The sequence below is a fragment of the Capra hircus genome, chromosome 13, assembly GCF_001704415.2.
Source record: "Capra hircus breed San Clemente chromosome 13, ASM170441v1, whole genome shotgun sequence".
NCBI classification, from domain to species: Eukaryota; Metazoa; Chordata; class Mammalia; order Artiodactyla; family Bovidae; genus Capra; species Capra hircus.
In genome coordinates, this window is record NC_030820.1 from 1,280,709 (window position 1) to 1,301,672 (window position 20,964).

The 20,964-nt window shown below is 42.3% G+C and overlaps 1 protein-coding gene across 2 annotated transcripts in view; it reads left to right on the forward strand.

The window, feature by feature from the left end:
- PLCB1 (phospholipase C beta 1) overlaps positions 1-20,964 on the forward strand; it is an 863,926-nt gene that overhangs the window by 677,709 nt on the left and 165,253 nt on the right. For both annotated transcript variants that reach the window (XM_018056908.1, XM_018056909.1), the window contains exons 13-17: positions 4,946-5,030; positions 6,324-6,501; positions 14,609-14,676; positions 17,036-17,132; positions 19,419-19,503. In XM_018056908.1, coding sequence (XP_017912397.1) covers positions 4,946-5,030; positions 6,324-6,501; positions 14,609-14,676; positions 17,036-17,132; positions 19,419-19,503 — 513 coding nt within the window. The remainder of the gene's footprint in view (positions 1-4,945; positions 5,031-6,323; positions 6,502-14,608; positions 14,677-17,035; positions 17,133-19,418; positions 19,504-20,964) is intronic.

The following is a 20,964-nucleotide window of genomic DNA, read 5'->3' on the forward strand; positions in this document are numbered from 1 at the left end:
TATCTCCAAGTCTAGTGCACTCATTTGCTTCAAGAAACATTTCTATATGAATTAGACAAAAGGAAAAATTCCTGTATCATCCTTGAGTGTCATAACCTTGAGTGTCCACCCTTGAGTGTCACTGGACTTTACCATGTAGCCAGAGAGGCATCAACAACCACCAGCACCACAACCTAAACAACAGCTCATGTTTACTGACTATATATTATGTGCCAAGCAAGGTTCCAAGCCTTAGTTCATGCAACCTCACCACAAACCCAGGTGCTCCTAGAAATAAATATTTTTATCATTATCCATATTTTACAAGTGATGAAACTGAATCCCAAAGAGGGTGAGTACCTTGCCCAAGGTCATGCAGCTAAAATATGAGAGTGGGGACTTAAATTTGGCTAATGTGGCTTCAAAACTCATCTGTTTAAGCAATACCACCCCCAAGCCTCAACCAAAGGATCATGAGCATTCCAAACATGGATAAAGTCAAGCAGAGCATCCCACAAGGCAACAGCCTGCAAGTGGTCATGTTTTTGTGGCTCATGACCTTAACCACAGCATATTTTTTTAGTCTTCAACCCCAATCATACAGAGAGCCAAACTGAGCATGAAAACTAAATCTACAGTGGACATAAAATAAAAAAGATTGTCCCCTAATACAGCCCTTTCAGGTTGAAAAAAAAAAATGAGAAATTGAGCTGTTAAAAGTTCATTAATAATGCATGAATAACAAAAGAAATCAGGAAAATGGCCTTCCTAGGATGCTATGATATTGATCCCAAACCACTGAGATGATGGAATGGCAGTGAAATCCTGAGATGGTAAATTCTATTGTGGGAGGAAGTTTTTTGCTTCCTATTTCCATTGTCCTTGAGCCTCACACACATATCAACACCATTCAGCTGCAGTTCTTTCCTGGGAGGACTGTCACACACCCAAAGAAAATTGACAAGCTTCCCCTTTGCCGGTAAAATGTTATGCTTGACTCATGGGCCATCCCACCTCATTGCTGAACAAACCAGTGGTGGATACCATTCATCAGTTATAGCACTCTTCTCCACTGAACTAGATACACTAGATACAGAATCTTACTCAACACAGGACACACACACCCAAAACATCTGAAACCTATATACCATCTCTAGCAACAGTTATTTTTTTCTCCTTCGTGCTGTGTATACAAAATGCCAGAATCAGAACCCTAGTCCCAGCCCACTTGAGCCATGCCTTCAAAACAAACCCACATTGGAAAAAAAAGAAGGAAACCTCTAAATTTTTTCATTTTCTCTCCTAATATTTGAAACTACCTATCAATGAGTGACAAGGAGAAATCTGCAGTGAGCAGCTGACAAATTTTCTTCCACCTGCTATATCACAGCCCCATAAAATGCAGAATTCCTGAGCTTCACCTCCACACCTGTATTTGAATTTGTATAGCGAGACTTTGAATAATATTTTTTACAAGTCTCAGTTAACTGATGAGCCACCTACTTTTAATTTGTAAACTAGCATTTCACTACAAGAATTCTCCACTACACTCAAGTGAAGAAACCACTACATCTGGTTCAACCACAGAGAATGTAAGATTTTGGATGAAGTCCTTAATTGCCAGCAGCTGTAAATCCTTCCTACATATTTCATATATAGAGAAGGAGGTTGGTTTAGTTCACCTTGGATGATGTGGGCTTGCTCCTTGGTCAGAAAACTGATCTCCTTCCCAATGTTTTAACATGTCCATATGGGTCTGGTGTGGCCTGAAGCTCAAAATGTATTTGTGAATAGTTTCCTCTCGCTGTATCTCCTTGGTAGCCAGTGTTGATGTTCTAAATGCTTTAGGATTTTTGTTTTGTTTTGTTTTGTTTTTTGTTCTCTCATGGCAAATGTAATGTCTTGTTTCTGCAATGATGACCCACAATTAAAGTTGCTTTGTTCTCCTCTGACTTCTTCTGTTCAGCTTGCTTTCTGTTCTAGTTAGGTCCCCTCTAGATGTGCATGTGTGTTTGATCTTCAAACACATTTTCCTTTATCCGTGGACACTGCCTTTTGTTCTCCCCATCTTGGCTCATGGTGAAGCAGGTTTTAGAGTTTAGGTCAGACACAGATCCTTGCTCTCCAAAGTGTGGTTGATCCATGGACTAGCAGCATCTACAGGATCAGGGAGCTTGTTAGAAATGCAGATTCTCAGGCCCCACCCCAGTCTTTGCCTTGGAGTCTTCATTTCTTAAGACCCCAGGTGATTTGGTAAAGTGTTAGCGCACTGCTCTAAACACTGAGGTTCATTAGCAGCTGTTTATTACCTGCAGGTTTGTTACAAATGCAAGTTCCAAGGCTCCACTACCAGCTCAGTGAATCAGGGGCCTGGGGACAGAGCTCTGACACCTGCAGCATTAAAAGCCCAGGTGATTCTTTAGTGACTTTACTCTTTACTTGAGTAAGATTTTGGTTTAGCAAAATCCTCCCCAGGGTCTGATTTGGGGACCGCATGACAGAGAACAGAATCTACCTGTCACCTGTTTAGGGGCACCTGGAACATCACCCTGAAGTTCCTCTAAGAGTGAGAATACAGCTCACTAGAAATTTCAAAAGTGGGGTGTTAGGGAATAAATCCTTCCTTTTCACTCCAGGCTTCTGAGCAAAGACACTTGGGGCTCTCAAGTTCGAATCCTCAAGGAAAGTGACATCTTTGAGGAACCTGGTGAGTTAGTTCACCCATCACATGGGTTCACCAACTTGAGTGTATATGAGAATCCTCCAGAGGGGGCCTCTTGAGACCCCTGAGCCCTGCTCCCTTCTTTCCTTCCTTTCTGACTCAGAACCTGAGATTCCAACATGGAACTTGTCCGTCTTCCCAGGAGGCCTTGAATCTGCTTTTCTAACCAGCTCTAAGCCCTGTTGATGCTGCTAATCTGTGGACCACATTTGAAACAGAAAAACTCCATTTAATAGCATCATTCCATGAAAGTGAAGTGGAAGGGTTGGACAGTTTCTTTTGTGCAACCTGGAAAGTAGTTGTTGTTGTTATTCACATTGTTGTTGTTGTTCATGGGCCACAGCCTTGCCATGGTGAAGAGGCTTGTGTAACTCAATGAAGCTAGGAGCCACACAGTGAAAAGGGCCACCAAAGATGGACAAGTCATAGTGAAAAGTTCTAAGAAACTGTGGTTCACTGAAAGAGGGGATGGCAACCCACTCCACTTGCCTGGAGAACCCTGGGGCAGAATGGAACATGTAGGCCCAGGCTCAATGGGCTTTTCTAATCTACAGCTGCAGAGCCCACTGGCTTGGTGGAGCCCTGGGACCAGCTGTCTTTTGGGCAAAGATGTCTGAACTGTGAATGCCCAGGGACGCTCTGCCAAATCAGCCACTTCTGCTTGTTCCTCAGCTATAACACATTATCCTTTAACAACCACTCTCAGTGCTTTCAGGATCAGTTCTTCAGTTGGCAGGGTTTCCTCCATCAGTGATACTGCTGGGAGAATTGCAGGATATTCCAAAGGCTGCATGAGTCGCACAGGATAAATCCAACTGGTCAAAACGGGTGTCATGAGAATTTGGGAGTTGTCGTGTAGAGTTTTGCAAGTTCTGTGAAGCTCTGCTTTGCCTCCCCTTGCAGTTCAAGAAGGTAGTGAACTTGGGTTTGAATGTGAAGCCCAGAGAACTCATTTGACACCTCCTCTAAGTATATGTTTTTTAGAAAGGGGATATGAAGAGTGCTTTCCCTATGGATCCATTGCAATATGATTTGAACCCCCAAAACATCACCCTTTTGGAAAAAGCACTGTCCATGATCCAGGTATAATAGTCATGGTAAAAGGAATAAAAATTAGAATTACATTTGTTAATCAACTTGAACTGTAGTAAAGAAGTTTTATCACTTACTTATTCTTACTACAGCCCCAGTTCTGCTAATATGTATTAACATTGCAGCACGTAGAGACAACTATTGGAAATCGAATCCAACAGCCTATAGATCAAAATCACAGTCCATAAAACCTGATGGAATTGGATACCTTTATAATGATATTTAACATCCTACAGAATGAGAATGGCTTTTTAAAAGGTCAAGGGAAGCAGTTTTGAAAGATTACGGCTGTTCCCTCGTATCAACTCTGTTTATATATGAGCAGGCTCTCATTCCTCCTGTCTAGCTGGCAGAGGCTTCCTTGCAGCACTGGGATCATCTTCCACTTCAAAGGTGTTTGCATCTATTACTTCACTTCATCTCCTCAGCATCCTCTGCCCCTTTCCAAGAACAATTATTTTCCTCTACTTTTTATAGATCCTGAGAGGTTGAGAGCCTGGAACTCAGCTCCACCAACTCAGCTCCAGCCTTTTCCCATCAGATCGAGTTCCCCTGGCATCTCATTAGGCTGACACCACCTTTGCACCCCTCTTGTGCACAAAAGGGCTGCAGACACCCTTCCCCAAGATGCCTGCTTCACTTGTCTTTCCTTCAGTGCCCTTTCCCAAGCGGACACACTTCTGCCTGTCAGCCTTTTCGCTTCTGCATTTTTAGATTCTCTCTTTCTCTCTGTCCACCTTCTTCCCTCTCCTGTTTCTTCACCTCCTTGTAAATACTTCTTTGCAGTGCAGCTCTGTCTGGTAGACAAATCTCACCCAAAAATTCACAGAGTCATGAATGAGTTCTACCCCCAAGTATCTGGCATTTGACTTAGAATTGGGAAATTAACCAAAAGGGACTGAGTCTCTAACCCTGGGACATTCAAGCATCCAGGGATAGGCAGGTGACCTGCTGTCCCCTCCATCTGTGTCCTCGGTGGAAGAGCCTCCTCCCTCCACCTGCCTGTGGCATTCGCACCCACACAAGTGGGAACTGCAAGCAGGAATTTAGAAAGATGAAAGGGGAGGAACGCCGTCTGTCTGTGACCGGTACGGTGCAGCCCTGCTGAGGCTCTCTTGCATCACCCGCCCGCCTCCGCATCTCTCCCCTCAGGCCGAAGCAGCAGGCCAAGATGGCGGAGTACTGCAGACTCATCTTCGGCGACGCCCTCCTCATGGAGCCGCTGGACAAGTACCCGGTAAGTGTTCTGAGCCCATCCCGCAGGGGCGCACGCCTCCCTGTGACCCGGTTCGCGGGGCTCCCTTAGCCCGCTCCGTGTGTCTGTCTTGGTGTGAGTCACGCAGTGGACCGTGAGCCCTCGGGAGGCTGGCGGGGAGCCCCTGAGGGGGCAAATCCCCGTCTGATTCCTCCTCTGCCCTCACCCTCCTCCGCTCCCTGCCCCTCGAGAGCCAGCCGGGGCTGCAAAATCCCCACCACAGCATCCGCCCACAGAGGGAGCCCGGGGCACAGGCTCTGAGCACGTCCAGGAACCTCACCTCTGAAAGACGCGGGACAGGAAAACAGCACGCTGAAGGCGGTGCGGGAACATTCCAGCCTGTCCCTGCTGGCCACGCTTCTCTTTCCTGCATATGCCCAGCACAGTCCAGGCCGCCCGGTAGCTGTCGCTCCCTGCTTTGGGAAGGAAAGCAGCAGAAAGATGGTCTCATAGCCTCTTCCCTCCTCAGCCCCTGCCCCAGTCTCCACCCGTCTCTCCTGTTTTCACACCAGTCCTCAGACTGGTTGCAAGTGAAGAATTGAGGACCCGCTTACAGGAGCCCATAGACTGTCTAAAAATAACTTGTCTTGAGACTTGCACACATGCTCTCTGATAAAATATATAATATCCTTCTCATGGGAAATTGAGTTTTCCCATTAGATATACAAGCTGAATACACTAGAAAGAAGGCTTGCAAACAGCTTGATCTCAGGGCAGTGGGTAAATCTGAGGCCACCCAGTCCACTTCTGCTGAGGCCAAGAAGATGTGCCACTCTACAGTCTCCTGCCAGGATGGGGACTTTGCTGCTTTTAAATTGCATCCTCTGAAAAGTCGATTCTGAAGACTTTCCCAGAAGCTCCTGCCTGTCTTTGCCATCTTCCTGGCAGGAATCACACTGTGACAAGTTTCTATCCTTTGATAATCCAAGCCAAGGCCTTCCAATCTGTTCTAAATCAAGATGGTTGGATTCATAGGGCCCAATAGAAAACTCATGAAACTTTAGGTTAGCAGGCCAAATCACCCAATACATGTCTATGGCTATATTCATGTATACTTCTGGTGGAAAAATAAAGGGTACAGTATTTAAAATATACCTTTAATGTGAAAAAAGGAAGAGCTAAGAACCAGCCCCTATATTAAGATACTTTAATGAGCTGTGTTGAAGGTAGTAAAGAACAGTCTAGAAGCTTGTGATCTAATGCAGTCCTTGGGTTTGGGGATAGACTGAAAGGAAAGGTCAGTGTTTTTAAAGAATGTGTTTTTCTTTCTGTTAGTTGGAATCTGGAGTTCCCCTTCCAAGTCCTATGGATTTGATGTACAAAATTTTGGTGAAAAATAAGAAGAAATCACACAAGTCAGCAGAAGGAGGTGGCAAGAAGAAGCTCTCAGAACAAGCTTCCAACACGTACAGCGACTCCTCCAGTGTGTTTGAGCCCTCGTCCCCAGGAGCCGGTGAGGGGCTGGTAGACTCTCATTCCTCTGTTATGTGTGGGTTTAAGAACGGCTGCTCTGGAAGGAACTTAGAAGGACTTTTAACATTTCCACCTGGGCACAGTAAACTGTGTTTGTTTTCTATTTCTGTTTTAAAGCTGGTGGGTTAAAACTGCACAAATATGAGCCCCCAGTTCTGCAAGGCAGAGGCCCATGTGATCTCACCAGGCTAAATTCCAGGCATCAGCAGGGCTGCTTCTCTTTCTGGAGCTTGAGGGAATCATTCCTTGCACTTTCAGCTCCTAGAGGCAACCCACATCCATTGGCTCATGGCCCCCTTCCTCCAAGTTCAAAGCCAGCAAGGTCCCATTTCACTTCTTCTGTCACCAACAACAGTTGGAAAGGTCCTCTGCTTTTAAGAACTCACGTCATTAAGTTGGACCTATCCAGATAATCCAGAAAAATCTCTCCCACTTCAAAGTCCTTAACTTAATCTCATCTGCAAAGTCTCCTGTGCCATGTATTCACAGGACACAGGAGATGTTCACAAGGCATGGACATTTTGGGGAGGTCGCCATATAAGCCAAATAATCTCTGGAGGAGCAAGGTGATTTTAAGCTTCTCAGGACATTGATCCCTTGACATTAACAGCAGATCTGGACCCAAGATGTTCACCAAATGCATTCTCATTGTTGAAGAGTTCTGAGTCATTAAGTTCATCCATATTTTCCAGAACTCTTTTAAAATGTAAATGGTAAGTTACTTGAATTATATACCAGAGCTACTAGATGATGTTTCAGTTCAGTTCAGTCGCTCAGTTGTGTCCGACTCTTTGTGAACCCACGAATCGCAGCACGCCAGGCCTCCCTGTCCATCACCAACTCCCGGAGTTCACTCAGACTCACGTCTATTGAGTCAGTGATGCCATCCAACCATCTCATCCTCTGTCGTCCCCTTCTCCTCCTGCCCCCAATGTCCCCCAGTGGCAAAGTCTTTTCCAATGAGTCAACACTTTGCATGAGGTGGTCAAAGTACTGGAGTTTCAGCTTTAGCATCATTCCTTCCAAAGAAATCCCAGGGCTGATCTCCTTCAGAATGGACTCGTTGGATCTCCTTGCAGTCCAAGGGATTCTCAAGAGTCTTCTCCAACACCACGGTTCAAAAGCATCAATTCTTCAGCGCTCAGCTTTCTTCACAGTCCAACTCTCACATCCATACATGACCACAGGAAAAACCATAGCCTGGACTAGACAGACCTTTGTTGGCAAAGTAATGTCTCTGCTTTTGAATATGCTATCTAGGTTGGTCATAAGTTTTCTTCCAAGGAGTAAGTGTCTTTTAATTTCATGGCTGCAATCACCATCTGCAGTTATTTTGGAGCCCAAAAAGATAAAGTCTGACCCTGTTTCCACTGTTTCCCCATCTATTCCCCATAAAGGGATGGGATCAGATGCCGTGATCTTCATTTTCTGAATGTTGAGCTTTAAGCCAACTTTTTCACTCTCCTCTTTCACTTTCATCAAGAGGCTTTTTAGTTCCTTCCTCTTCAGTTTCTGCCATAAGGGTGATGTCATCTGCATATCTGAGGTTATTGATATTTCTCCCGGCAATCTTGATTCCAGCTTGTGCTTCTTCCAGTCCAGTGTTTCTCATAATGTGCTCTGCATAGAAGGTAAATAAGCAGGGTGACAATACACAGCCTTGATGTTCTCTTCCTATTTGGAACCAGTCTGTTGTTCCATGTCCAGTTCTAACTGTTGCTTCCTGACCTGCATATAGGTTTCTCAAGAGGCAGGTCAGGTGGTCTGGTATTCCCATCTCTCTCAGAATTTTCCACAGTTTATTGTGATCCACACAGTCAAAGGCTTTGGCATAGTCAATAAAGCAGAAATGGATGTTTTTCTGGAACTCTCTTGCTTTTTCAATGATCCAGCAGATGTTGGCAATTTGATCTCTGGTGCCTCTGCCTTTTCTAAAACCAGCTTGAACATCTGGAAGTTCACGGTTCACGTATTGCTGAAGTCTGGCTTGGAGAATTTTAAACATTACTTTACTAGCATGTGAGACGGGTGCAATTGTGCCGTAGTTTGAGCATTCTTTGGCATTGCCTTTCTTGGGATTGGAATGAAAACTGACTTTCCAGTTCTGTGGCCACTGCTGAGTTTTCCCAAATGTGCTGGCATATTGAGTGCAGCACTTTCACAACATCATCTTTTAGGATTTGAAATAGCTCAACTGGAATGCCATCACCTCCACTAGCTTTGTTCATAGTGATGCTTTCTAAGGCCCACTTGACTTCACATTCCAGGATGTCTGGCTCTAGGTGAGTGATCACACCATCGTATTATCTTGGTCATGAAGATCTGTTTTGTACAGTTCTTCTGTGTATTCCTGCCACCTCTTCCTAATATCTTCTGCTTCTGTGAAGTCCATACCATTTCTGTCCTTTATCTAGCCCATCTTTCCATGAAATGTTCCCTTGGTATCTCTAATTTTCTTGAAGAGATCTCTAGTCTTTCCCATTCTGTTGTTTTCCTCTATTTCTTTCCACTGATCGCTGAGGATGGCTTTCCTATCTCTTCTTGGTATCCTTTGGAACTCTGCATTCAGACGCTTATATCTTTCCTTTCCTCCTTTGCTTTTCACTTCTCTTCTTTTCACAGCTATTTGTAAGGCCTCCTCAGACAGCCATTTTGCTTTTTTGCATTTATTTTCCATGGGGATGGTCTTGATCCCTGTCTCCTGTACAATGTCATGAACCTCCATCCATAGTTCATCAGGCACTCTATCTATCAGATCTAGTCCCTTAAATCTATTTCTCACTTCCACTGTATAATCAGAAGGGATTTGATTTAGGTCATACCTGAATGTTATAGTGGTTTTCCCTACTTTCTTCAGTTTAAGTCTGAATTTGGCAAGAAGGAGTTCATGATCTGAGCCACAGTCAGCTCCTGGTCTTGTTTTTGTTGACTGTATAGAGCTTCTCCATCTTTGGCTGCAAAGAATATAATCAATCTGATTTTGGTGTTGACCATCTGGTGATGTCCATGTGTAGAGTCTTCTCTTGTGTTGTTGGAATAGGGTGTTTGCTATGACCAGTGCATTTTCTTGGCAAAACTCTATTAGTCTTTGCCCTGCTTCATTCTGTACTCCAAGGCCACATTTGCCTATTACTCCGGATGTTTCTTGACTTCCTACTTTTGCATTCCAGTCCCCTATAATGAAAAGGACATCTTTTTTTGTGTGTTAGTTCTAAAAGATCTTGTAGGTCTTCATAGAACCGTTCAACTTCAGCTTATTCAGCATTACTGGTTGTGGCATAGACTTGGATTACTGTGATATTAAATGGTTTGCCTTGGAGACGAACAGAGATCATTCTGTCATTTTTGAGATTGCATCCAAGTACTGCATTTCGGACTCTTTTGTTGACCATGATGGCTACTCCATTTCTTCTAAGGGATTCCTGCCCGCAGTAGTAGATATAATGGTCATCTGAGTTAAATTCACCCATTCCAGTCCATTTTAGTTCACTGATTCCTAGAATGTTGATGTTTACTCTTGCCATCTCCTATTTGACCACTTCCAATTTGCCTTGATTCATGGACCTGACATTCCAGGTTCCTATGCAATATTGCTCTTTAGAGCGTTGGACCTTGCATCTATCACCAGTCACATCCACAACTTGGTATTGTTTTTGCTTTGGCTCCATCCCTTCATTCTTTCTGGAGTTATTTCTCCACTGATCTCCAGTAGCATATTGGGCACCTACTGACCTGGGGAGTTCCTCTTTCAGTATCCTATCATTTTGCCTTTTCATATTGTTCATGGGGTTCTCAAGGCAAGAATACTGAAGTGGCTTGCCATGCCCTTCTCCAGTGGACCACATTGTGTCAGACCTCTCCACCATGACCCTCCCATCTTGGGTGGCCCCCTGGGCATGGCTAAGTTTGAGTTAGACAAGGCTGTAGTCCTAGTGTGATTAGATTGACTAGTTTTCTGTGATTATAGTTTCAGTGTGTCTGCCCTCTGATGCCCTCTTGCAACACCTACTGTCTTACTTGGATTTCTCTTACCTTGGATGTGGGGTGTCTCTTCTCGGCTGCTCCAGCAAAGCACAGATGCTGCTCCTTACCTTGGACAAGGGGTATCTCCTCACCACCGCCCCTCCTGACCTTGAACCTGCAATGGCTCCTGGGCCCTCCTGCGCCTGCGCAGCCACCGCTCCTTGGATGTGGGGTTGCTCCTCCCGGCGGCTGCCCCTGGCCTCGGGTGTGGGGTAGCTCCTTCTGGCTACCACCCCGGCCTCGGACGTAGGGTAGCTCCTCTCGGCTGCTCCTGCACTGTCGCAGCCTGGCACTCTCGACCACCGCCCCTGAACTCGGACGTGGGGTAGCTCCTCCCGACTGCCACCCCTCACCTCAGACGTGAGGGGCACGGGCGGCTGCGACGGCGCACATAGCGCGGGCAGCTACGTTGGCGCACCTAGCTTGGCCGAGAGGAGCTACCGCACATCCGAGGCCGGGGCAGAAGCCAGGAGGACCTCATGCCCAGGAGGCTGTGGCCGGGAGGAGCTACCCGGCGTCCGAGGTCAGGGGCAGCAGCCGAGAGTGTCAGGCTGCGACAGCGCAGGAACAGCCGAGAGGAACTACCCCACATCCGAGGTCAGGGGCGGCGGCTGGGAGGAGCTACCCTGCATCCGAAATGACGTTTAGTATCATATTGATTTTCATATTAGATTTAAGTTGAAATAGACTTTTGTGATTGGTTATAAAAGAATTCAAAGCGGTCACCCATTTCCTTTGAATCATTTGCCATTTAGTCTTAGTCCTTTTCCAGTTCTAGGCAGTATCTTGGCAGTCTCAAAAGGTCTGACATGATGGCATTATGAAGAGCTCCTGATTGGAGGCTGAATATGTGAAGCAAACTTTAAGCTTGAATCTAGAAAGTTCTTCAATAAAAAATTAGCTAACATTGGGACAGTGGCTTTGGAAAAGTATTTGGCAGCATCTACAGAAGCTAAGCTGAACAGATGCATATGAGGCCCCTGTACCCCCGAGAATTCTGTTCCTAGGTATATAGCCCACAGAAGTGCATGGAGATATTCATCAAGAAGTATGGGCGAGAACTGCTTAAAGCAGCACTACTCAGAATAGCACATCAACAGATAGATACATTGTGCAGCATTCTCCTCATGGAATAATGTGTAGCAGTCTTCAGTGCACACAACAACATAGATGACTCTCATTTAGAAATATAGTGTTGAGGAAAAGAAGTCAAATGCAAAAGTAAGTATCCACTGTCTGATCCCATTTATATACAGTACAAAAATGCCAGAACTAACCAGGACTTTAAGAGGTCAAGAGAGGGTGACTCCTGGTGAAGAGGTGACTGGAAGGGACCCAAGGAGGCTTCTGAACACTGGTTATATTTTGTTCGCTGATCTGGGTACCATTGCTGTACACATGTGGCATGCATAGTTCTCTGTATATCTATCATATGTCAATTAACAGATTTAAAAATAAAATTAAAAAATTAAAATATAAACTCTAGGTAAATCAGAAAAAAAAAAGATTCATCAAGAGCCTGATTTATCTTTTCTTCTATTTTTCCATCATAGTTACCAATTACTTTTATTGTTTACATTAAAATCCTTGTCCACAGATATTATGTAATTCCTAGAAAGATTTTTTTGGTAGTTTTTAAAAGTGTGTTTAAAACATAACTACACAATTCTGATTCTTTTTTCAAAAATAACTTCTATTCTCAGTGAGAATGTTCTTTTTGAAGTTTTGGAAAGCAAGTCAGTGACAGGCCACCGATTTCCCAGCACAATTCTATCCCTTGAGTAAACCAAGCAAACCAAGTCTTCCCTTGTTGTGGGAGCTTGTTGTTTTACCATCTGCCTTCGCCAGTTCTCTCCCTCTTATTAACGGGATGCGTAAGACAAATGATGATTTTTATAGGCGATGAACGTTATTGCTTAATTCAGAGAAGGAGCCCCAATCTGTTAGTAATTCAGCGGATTTCCTAAACTAGCCCAATTCTCTGTTGTGCAATATTTATTTATCGTGATGGAAATTTTTTGACATTTATATATGTAAGTAGGCCCCTGAATAAAGACCGCTACTAATTTGCCATTTGGCTTGTTGATGTGCTCAGTATTGGGAAATCAAGTAACTTGAAAAATGGAATATTTCTTATACAAAAGCTAATCTACTTTTCTTAGCACCTGTTGGTGAGATCTTCCCCCAAGAGATCCAGCCCTTTGCCTGTACACTTGTTTAAAGAACTAGAATAATTTATTATTATTAATATTATGCAACAGGATTTCTTCAAGTTCCCTCCAAAATCTAAGGGAGAAACCACATCCCTGCTCATAGAGTAAAGGATGACAAATTCTTTCTTTCCCACATAAAGCAGAGAATGGCATGATTATTTGAAATTCTGGTGTGTTATACCATGAAGCACCTTAAATTACTCAATAAAAAGAACCTCCTCTCTAATTAAAAAAAAAAAGTGGTTACCAAAACTTGAGACAATAAATTTGACTCTAAGAAATTTTGCATCGACCTCTTAAAAGAATGTATCTCTATAGAATAAGCAGTGTTTTCTATTCAAAGTGGAATTGATTCACCCTTATTAACTAACACAATATTAGCTTCATAAAACAGTTATATGTGGCTCTCTTTAACAAACAAGCCGTAAATAATAAACCATGTTGGTCCCAGACAACTTTTTCCTCTAAAGATTATTTCATGAATACTTTGCCCGCTGCTCTCCTTGTCAGCCAAATGAAAACATTAATAAGCTTCTTGGAGGCAGTGGCAGTGCCCTTTACAGAGCCCGAGCAGGGGAGTTAATTTATAGATGGCAGGAAGGGGAGGTACTGGCCCGTGTAAGCTGCCTCGTTGTTGAGCCAAGGTTGCCATCTACTGGGCTTATTATGCTATTGCACTGTCTGGATACGGGAAGTCAAATCAAACAATTTAGAAGTATGCTTTTTGTTACTTTTTACTTGAAAATCTTGTTATGTAACTGATATCACTGGGTCTAACTGAATCCCAGAGCTGTGAAGAACAGATTGCTGCATGCCAATATGACTCTTTAAGTATGTAATGATGATTAAGGATGTAAACATCCACCTAAACTTTGGAGACAAAAACAATCTACTGAAATGCCAGCATATTGGCTAAATATGAAACTGCATGAGATCTGATTGAGGGAGATTCCCATGCATAATTATTTAAGATTCACCCAGTTTATTCTTCCCTTTTAAATAGAATATGCCATTTGTAAAGATACATGCACTGTTTAGACAACAGTTCATGCCTGTGTGCCTGCTAAGTTGATTCTGTCATGTCCGACTCCTTGCAACCCCGTGGACTGTAGCCCGCCAGGTTCCTCTGGCCGTGGGATCTTCCAGGCAAGAATACTAGAGTCGGTTGCCATGCCCTCCTCCAGGGATCTTCCCACCCGAGGGATCAAACCTGCATCTCACGTCTCCTGCATTGGCAGGCAGGTTCTTTACCACTAGTGCCACCTGGGAAGTCCTTAGACAACAATGCCTCCATCAAATAAGCCTGCAGGCAAATCACAGGATACAGTCAGTACCTTACAGTTCTGGAGAGTCAGGTTGCTGCTATAGCCCCTGATCCTGTCCCATCTCTTGTCCTCTACTTCCACTTCCATGAGGTCCTCTCTGGCCAAGGTCACTGAGCGCTGGCCAAGAATCACATGAAGAGTTAGGGCTGAGAAGAAAAGGGAAAGATGGAAAAGTAATTGTTTATCTATTTTAGGTCATAGAGACCCTGAAAGAGGATATACCTCAAGAAAGGATATGTGGACTAGAGAGAGCTAACTGTAAAAGATGCCATATGCTTTGCAAAACATAGATAAAAATGCTAAGACAAGCATCTTTTATAGAGTTTGGAAATTTCACACATCAAATTTAGAAAAAAAGATTCAAGCCCAGTATAATGCTTTACAATTAATAAAATTTAAATATCCGAAAGGATAATTTTAGTGAAAGGCCAACTTTCAAGGAAATGTTTGGTAAATATGCATGTCACTTGTGCTTCAAACCTGTAATTGCTTGTTTACTTCATGATCTGTTGTTAAAATTTGACAGGAGAAGCTGATACAGAGAGTGACGATGATGACGATGATGATGACTGTAAAAAGTCTTCCATGGATGAGGTAGGTTTCCAGGGCTTGACTTCTGGTCAGAGATTTTTCACCAACTTGCCATTCCAGTCCGCTCGCTCTGAATGTAGTTCTGGTCACCTTCTGCCATCTAGTGGTAAAAATAGTTTAAAACTGAAAATGCAAAATTGATCACTAAACCAAGTATTGTGTTAAGCAAAGTTATCTCTAAGGAACAGTTTTGCTGAGGCTGTCTTTCATCAAATGTAGTATCTTGAGGATGAATTCAAAATTTGTGATCTCCATCTTCCCACTTCAGTTTTTGAGGCAGTTAAATGGATGTCATGGTCCAAAGTCCAGAGAAGACATGAGGTTTGGAAAAATGTTTGTAAACTTGGCATTAATTTCCTCGTGATGATTTTGACCTTTGTTTGGCTGCCTGGCTTGTAGGATCTTAGTTTCCTGACCAAGGATTGAATCCAAGCCCCAACAGAAGAAGCCTGGGGTCTAACCTTCATGGAATTCCCCATTCTTATAATTTTGGAACCACCAGAGATTTCTACTGAATATTTATGTATATTTAATATTTAGAAGTTCAAGATTCCCCAAATAACTCAGAAACATTAATTGCACAGACTCTAGAAGAAAATCAAGGATAGGTCAATTGACATTTTAAAACATTTAGCAGGAGTCCTGTTCAAAAAATGTATACCAAATCTGCTTTCAAATATATTGAAAAGTATGCCTCAGTAATTGTATCTTTACAATTTAATTAATAAAGATAAATAACAAATAATAAGCTGTTCTGACATGGAGTTCTTCCTCTTATAATTATTTCCTTTAATGTAGTCTAAATTCTTAATTATATTTTCCCCACAAAATTTCAACTTAATACCCAGAAGAAAAACTATTACAAAGTAGCTTTTCCTGAGAATTATTTCAATTGTCTAAACTTTTTATCAGTAACTTTGATCATTTTAAAACTATCTTACTAATTGGATAACCATTTACAATGGATATTTCCTAATTAACATTTAATCTTAATCTTGCTACAGAAGTTTTCAAAAGAAACCTTGTCTCCCTTGTATTCTGCCTTCTGAAAGTGGGAGAAAATGTTAAATCAGCCTACAAAGATCTGCCCATATCAGTACTTCACTGTAGGCTTTCTTCTTTATAAAAAGCTTCATCAAAGTGGTATTTATATAATAGCTAATATTAGCTAAAGTAACATGAAGCTTTAATATGCCAGGTACTCTTCTGAGCTCTTTCATATAAGTTAACACATTTAATAATCACAATAACTCTATTTGTTATTGAGACTAATTTTTTCCTAATTTTATAGGTGAGCAAACTGAGGCACAGAGCAGTTAAGTAACTTGCCCCAGACTGGCTCTAGAACCTGAGCTCCTGACCTTCTATGTATTGTTGTATAGTCGCTAAGTCGTGTCTGACTCTTTGTGGCCCCACCAGGCTCTTCTGTCCATGGGATTTCCCAGGCAAGAATACTGGAATGGGTTGCCATTTCCTTCTCCAAGGGATCTTCCCAACCCAGGGATCGAACCTGTCTTTTCCCACACTGCAGCCGGATTCTTTACCACTGAGCCAGCGGGAAAGATGCATTGTGCTGCTTGCTTAATCAGCGCCCAGGAGCTAGGAAGGGAGGCCGAGTGGAAAGGTTCTAAAGAAAAGCAATATTTGTTTGTCCACCCCAACCCACTTTCACTGGCGACCCTTTTCAATAACAATTTTCCATTCATCCAGTGGTCACCTACATGCTCATTTTCGTATTGTATGATGACTTCTTTTTTAACTATTTTATTGATTTACCTGGCTGTGTCAGGTCTTAGTTGTGGCCTGCAGGATCTTGGTTGTGTCAGAGGGACTGTTCCCTGGCAGCACACAGACTTTGTAGTTGCAATCCAGGAGCTCCAGAGTGAGCGGTCTTCGGTAGTTTCGGGGCACAGGCACAGTGACCCCCCGGCATGCCTTGTCCAATGAATTCTCGATATATTAACTTCAGACATCACCTGCAGACTCCCTGTTTTGACAGATGGGACACAGCTCGAGGCTTCTTTGACTTTGCTGTGCGTTTGGGTCACCTTAGTACATTACAGATCCTGGTTCAGGAGGGTTGGGAGGCTGCTCTCCCGCGAGCTTTCGGGTGGTCCTGATGCTGCTGGCACTGGGTGCTCAGGGAGCCACCCAGAGACCTTCCTCCTCCCACCCCTCACCATGTAATGCAAGGTGCTGCTTTTCCTTTCTCCTCTGATCCATTTTCTGTTGGCGATAACTGTTTTCAGAAAAGGAGTGATCCTTTTCTGCCCTCATGGGTCATTTGATCATTGCCCTGGGAAAAGAACCCTCACTAACATAATGCTGACTCTGGGAACATTGCTTTTACTCCTGCTTCCAGGGGACCGCAGGGAGCGAGGCCATGGCTACAGAAGAGATGTCTAATCTGGTGAACTATATCCAGCCAGTCAAGTTCGAGTCATTTGAAATTTCAAAAAGTAAGTTTGCCCTGGAGAAAAACCCCTGGTGTAGTATATAATGAGTATATTATACCCACAGGATAATTAGACCAAAAAAATCACCCTTATTAGAACTATTCTATGAAGTTTTTAATATATGTATGTCTTTACTATCTGATTTTTATATATCTAAATAAACATACATGGTAAGTAGCTTCATCATGTCCAACTTTTTGAGACCCTATGGACTATAGCCCACCAGGCTCTTTTGTCCATGAGATTCTCCAGGCAAGAATACTGGAATGGGTTGTCGTGCCCTTCTCCAGGCGACCTTTCCAACCCAGGGATCAAACCAGAGCCTCTTAAGTCTCCTGCATTGGCAGGCAGGTTCTTTACCACTAAGGCCACCTGGGAAGCCCCAGATATACATAAGTATATATTTATATGTATTGTATATATCTATATAACCATATAAGAACATATTCCACGATATTTTCCCCAAATTCTTTATAGACCTACAGGCTGTACATGATTATCTAAAAGATACCTGATCAGAGTACAGTTAATTGAGGATTTTACATTGTTTTTCATTCGTGACCACACAGGGCAATTGTATAAATGACAGTGTTGAAATAAACTATTTCGCCATCCTTTAAAAGGAAGCAGAGACTTGATCGATCCTGATAAATAGAAATGGAACCAAATCAATTGACCCACATTTCATTTGTTCAGCCTATGTTTTATATACTTAGGGGAATATATAATTAGCTTCACATCACTTGATGTTTTACTTCATCCGACAACCCATCCATACTGGATGCAAGTGCTCAGTCCTATCTGACTCTTTTTGCGACCCCGTGGACTGTAGTCCACTGGGCTCCTCTGTTCAGTGAGTTCTCCAGGCAAGAATAGTGAAGTGGGTAGCCATTCCCTTCTCCAGGGATCGAACTGGGGTCTCTTGCACTGCAGGCAGATTCTTTACTGTCTGACTTACCAGGGAAGCCTAACTTTCAATAAGGTTTAGACATAAAAATTTCAACAGTTTGTTTGATGTTATAATTACTAGTCTTCTTACCACAAGCTATGAAACATCCTATAAAGTAGTTATTTTTATATTACTATGACTGTCTTTGGCTGTTAAATGTTTGCTTAATTCATGATTCAAAAGCTCCCAGACAAGTAGCCAAACTGGGAAGGAGCTGATACATTTAGGCCCTTAAGAACCTCATAACAACAGCACCAGCCAAAGATTTACAAACAAGTACTTTCTTCTTGTATTTTACACCATTTTCTCACTTTTTTCAAAAGAACACTGCACATAGTTTATAAAGAACCTATTAAAGCCACTTAATTTTAATTAACAGCTGTGCTTACAATAGTCATATGAAAGTAGAATTTTGATGGACCAAAATAAGAGAAGCAAGCGTTTCCTTTAGAGTTGACTAAATAGGGGAAGGTGAAGAGGTGGATAAAGGAGGAATGTGGGAATGACTAGGAAGAAAAATGAGGCTTTAATTCTGGAAAATGGGCATCAAAGAGGGAACAATGCCTGACAGTAACTTGGTTTAAATCACTGAGCTCCAAGTGACATGTCTTCATATGTAGCAGTGTGATTTCTAGTTGGAAAGGGGTCAGAGAAGCTCTTTGGCTCTTTGCCTTTCTAAACTAAGATAACTTCTTTTGGTTTCTCTCACTCTAATTGGAAGCTTGACTTCCGGTTTCAAGATGTTGCTCCATGTCCAAGAATATTGAGACCTTCTAGGATACTCACCTCTGTGGCCCCTGACATGTAATCTGAAAATGAGGCCATCCAACTGGAAAATGTTCAAGGATCCTTCTGCTTTAAAATAACAAAATTCTAAGGTCACATTAGTTCTTTCAACCAGAAGGGTACCTACAAGCTTGAGGTGATGACAATGTGGGTATAGTCAAGTGGAGATAATCAGCATCTGGCAGGAATGTACATGAGGTCGTGGTCTGTATTGTTAATTATCAGTGATGGCTTCAAGAAACCAATCTAAATGGATTTAGAACAAAAGGTCCTTCCTCTTTTGACAGATCAGCATGCCTAGCCACACTCTCCACGTCTAGAATTCATCTTCTAACATTGAGGCCACCATGTCCCTAACTTGCACAACACCTACCCAGGTAGCAAATATTAGAAGACACAAATAAGACTGAAAATTAAAATTAAAACAAAATTAAATATAAAAGTTATTTGCTGGTCTTTGCCCTCAGTTTCGTGGGACATTTGCCTGCTTCTTATATGCTATTATTTATAACACTGAATTTTATTTCTCACTTTTTTTGCTGTCGTTAACACAGAAAGAAATAGAAGCTTCGAGATGTCTTCCTTTGTGGAAACCAAAGGTCTTGAGCAACTTACAAAGTCTCCGGTGGAATTTGTAGAGTATCCTTGATTTGACGGACGTGTGCTGAATTGACATTAATGAAGTCTTGTGCTATTGGTTTAATTTTTGTCTTTAATAAGGAAAAGGTGCATGAAATGGCTAAAGTCTGTCACTTGGGAGTGACAAATAGTTTCAGGTTTCATATGCAGTGGTGAGAGGGATAGTCTGGCCTGTGGAAGAGAACTAGCCTTGGAGTAAAGGACGATTTCAAGGTTACCTTCACAATATCAAGCTCTTTATCCCTTGGCAATCCCAAGTTTTCTCACCTGTAAACAGAAATGACGATACCAGCTTTGTTCTTGCTGTTTGGGTTAGGGATCACATGTATAAAATGCGTGTGTATACAAAATGTGTGTGTGTAGTTTATACATACATAAAATATGATGTGTGTAAAGTATATATTATATAGATAATAGAGACACCTTTCTGGTGTCTCACATGCTTACATGTAATAGACATCCAATTGGAAAATAGTTGGGATGATAATATAAATATATATTACTAATAATATATAATATATATCATAAATATATATTACTAATAATGGCTTTGTTGAGATTCCTGATGACAATTTTTTTATTTTATTCCTGAATTAAAATAAAATGGCATAAACATTAGAATTTTTTTCATAAAATTAATATTAAATGTCCTAGTTATATGAAAGAAAAAATATCATCTTTAAAGTTCATTAACAATAGGAAAGGAAACAGAGGTAAACTCCAAAAACAAAGTGCCGATAGACATACTCATTAGCAATCAATGAGTACTAACTACATGGTAGACCTTTGTTATGTCTTACTGTAATCCTCACAACAGCCCTATGATGTATGAATCATATATCTTTTATAGATGAAGAAACTGAGGCACAGAAAAGGGAAATAACTTGTCCTGGATCATACAGCTAACAAGTTTCAGAATTAAATTTCAGACCCTCTTTGGCCTAAGTCCCCTGTCAAGCCCAGAACCTGAGCTAACCTCTGCCAAACTTGGTAATTGTGTGTGTGTGTGTGTGTGTGTGTGTGTGTGTGTGTGTGTGTGTGTGTGTGTATTCAGTTGCTCCACTGTGTCTGACTCTTTGCAATCCCATGGACTGTAGCCTGTCAGACTCCTCTGTCCATGGGATTTTCCAGGCAAGAATACTAGAGCAGGTTGCATTTCCAGGTTGCTCTCCCCAACCCAGGGACCTAACTTGTGTTTCTTGCATTTCCTGCATTGGCAGGAGGAGTCTTTAAAGCTTGGTAATAGCAATAGTTAATTGTGTTTTAAGAACATAGCATCATTCAATAACCAAAAGGTTCTCAGGATGGAAAACTGATGATGGTAGGAATCAAAATATGAGTAAAAATCTTCTGTGCTATATTAACCTTGTTATCAATCATAAAGAGTACCATAGTTTTGGCAATGAGCATTCCCTGAGAAGGTTAAGAAAATGAGCAGAGAGCATTTCAAAAATAGCTGTA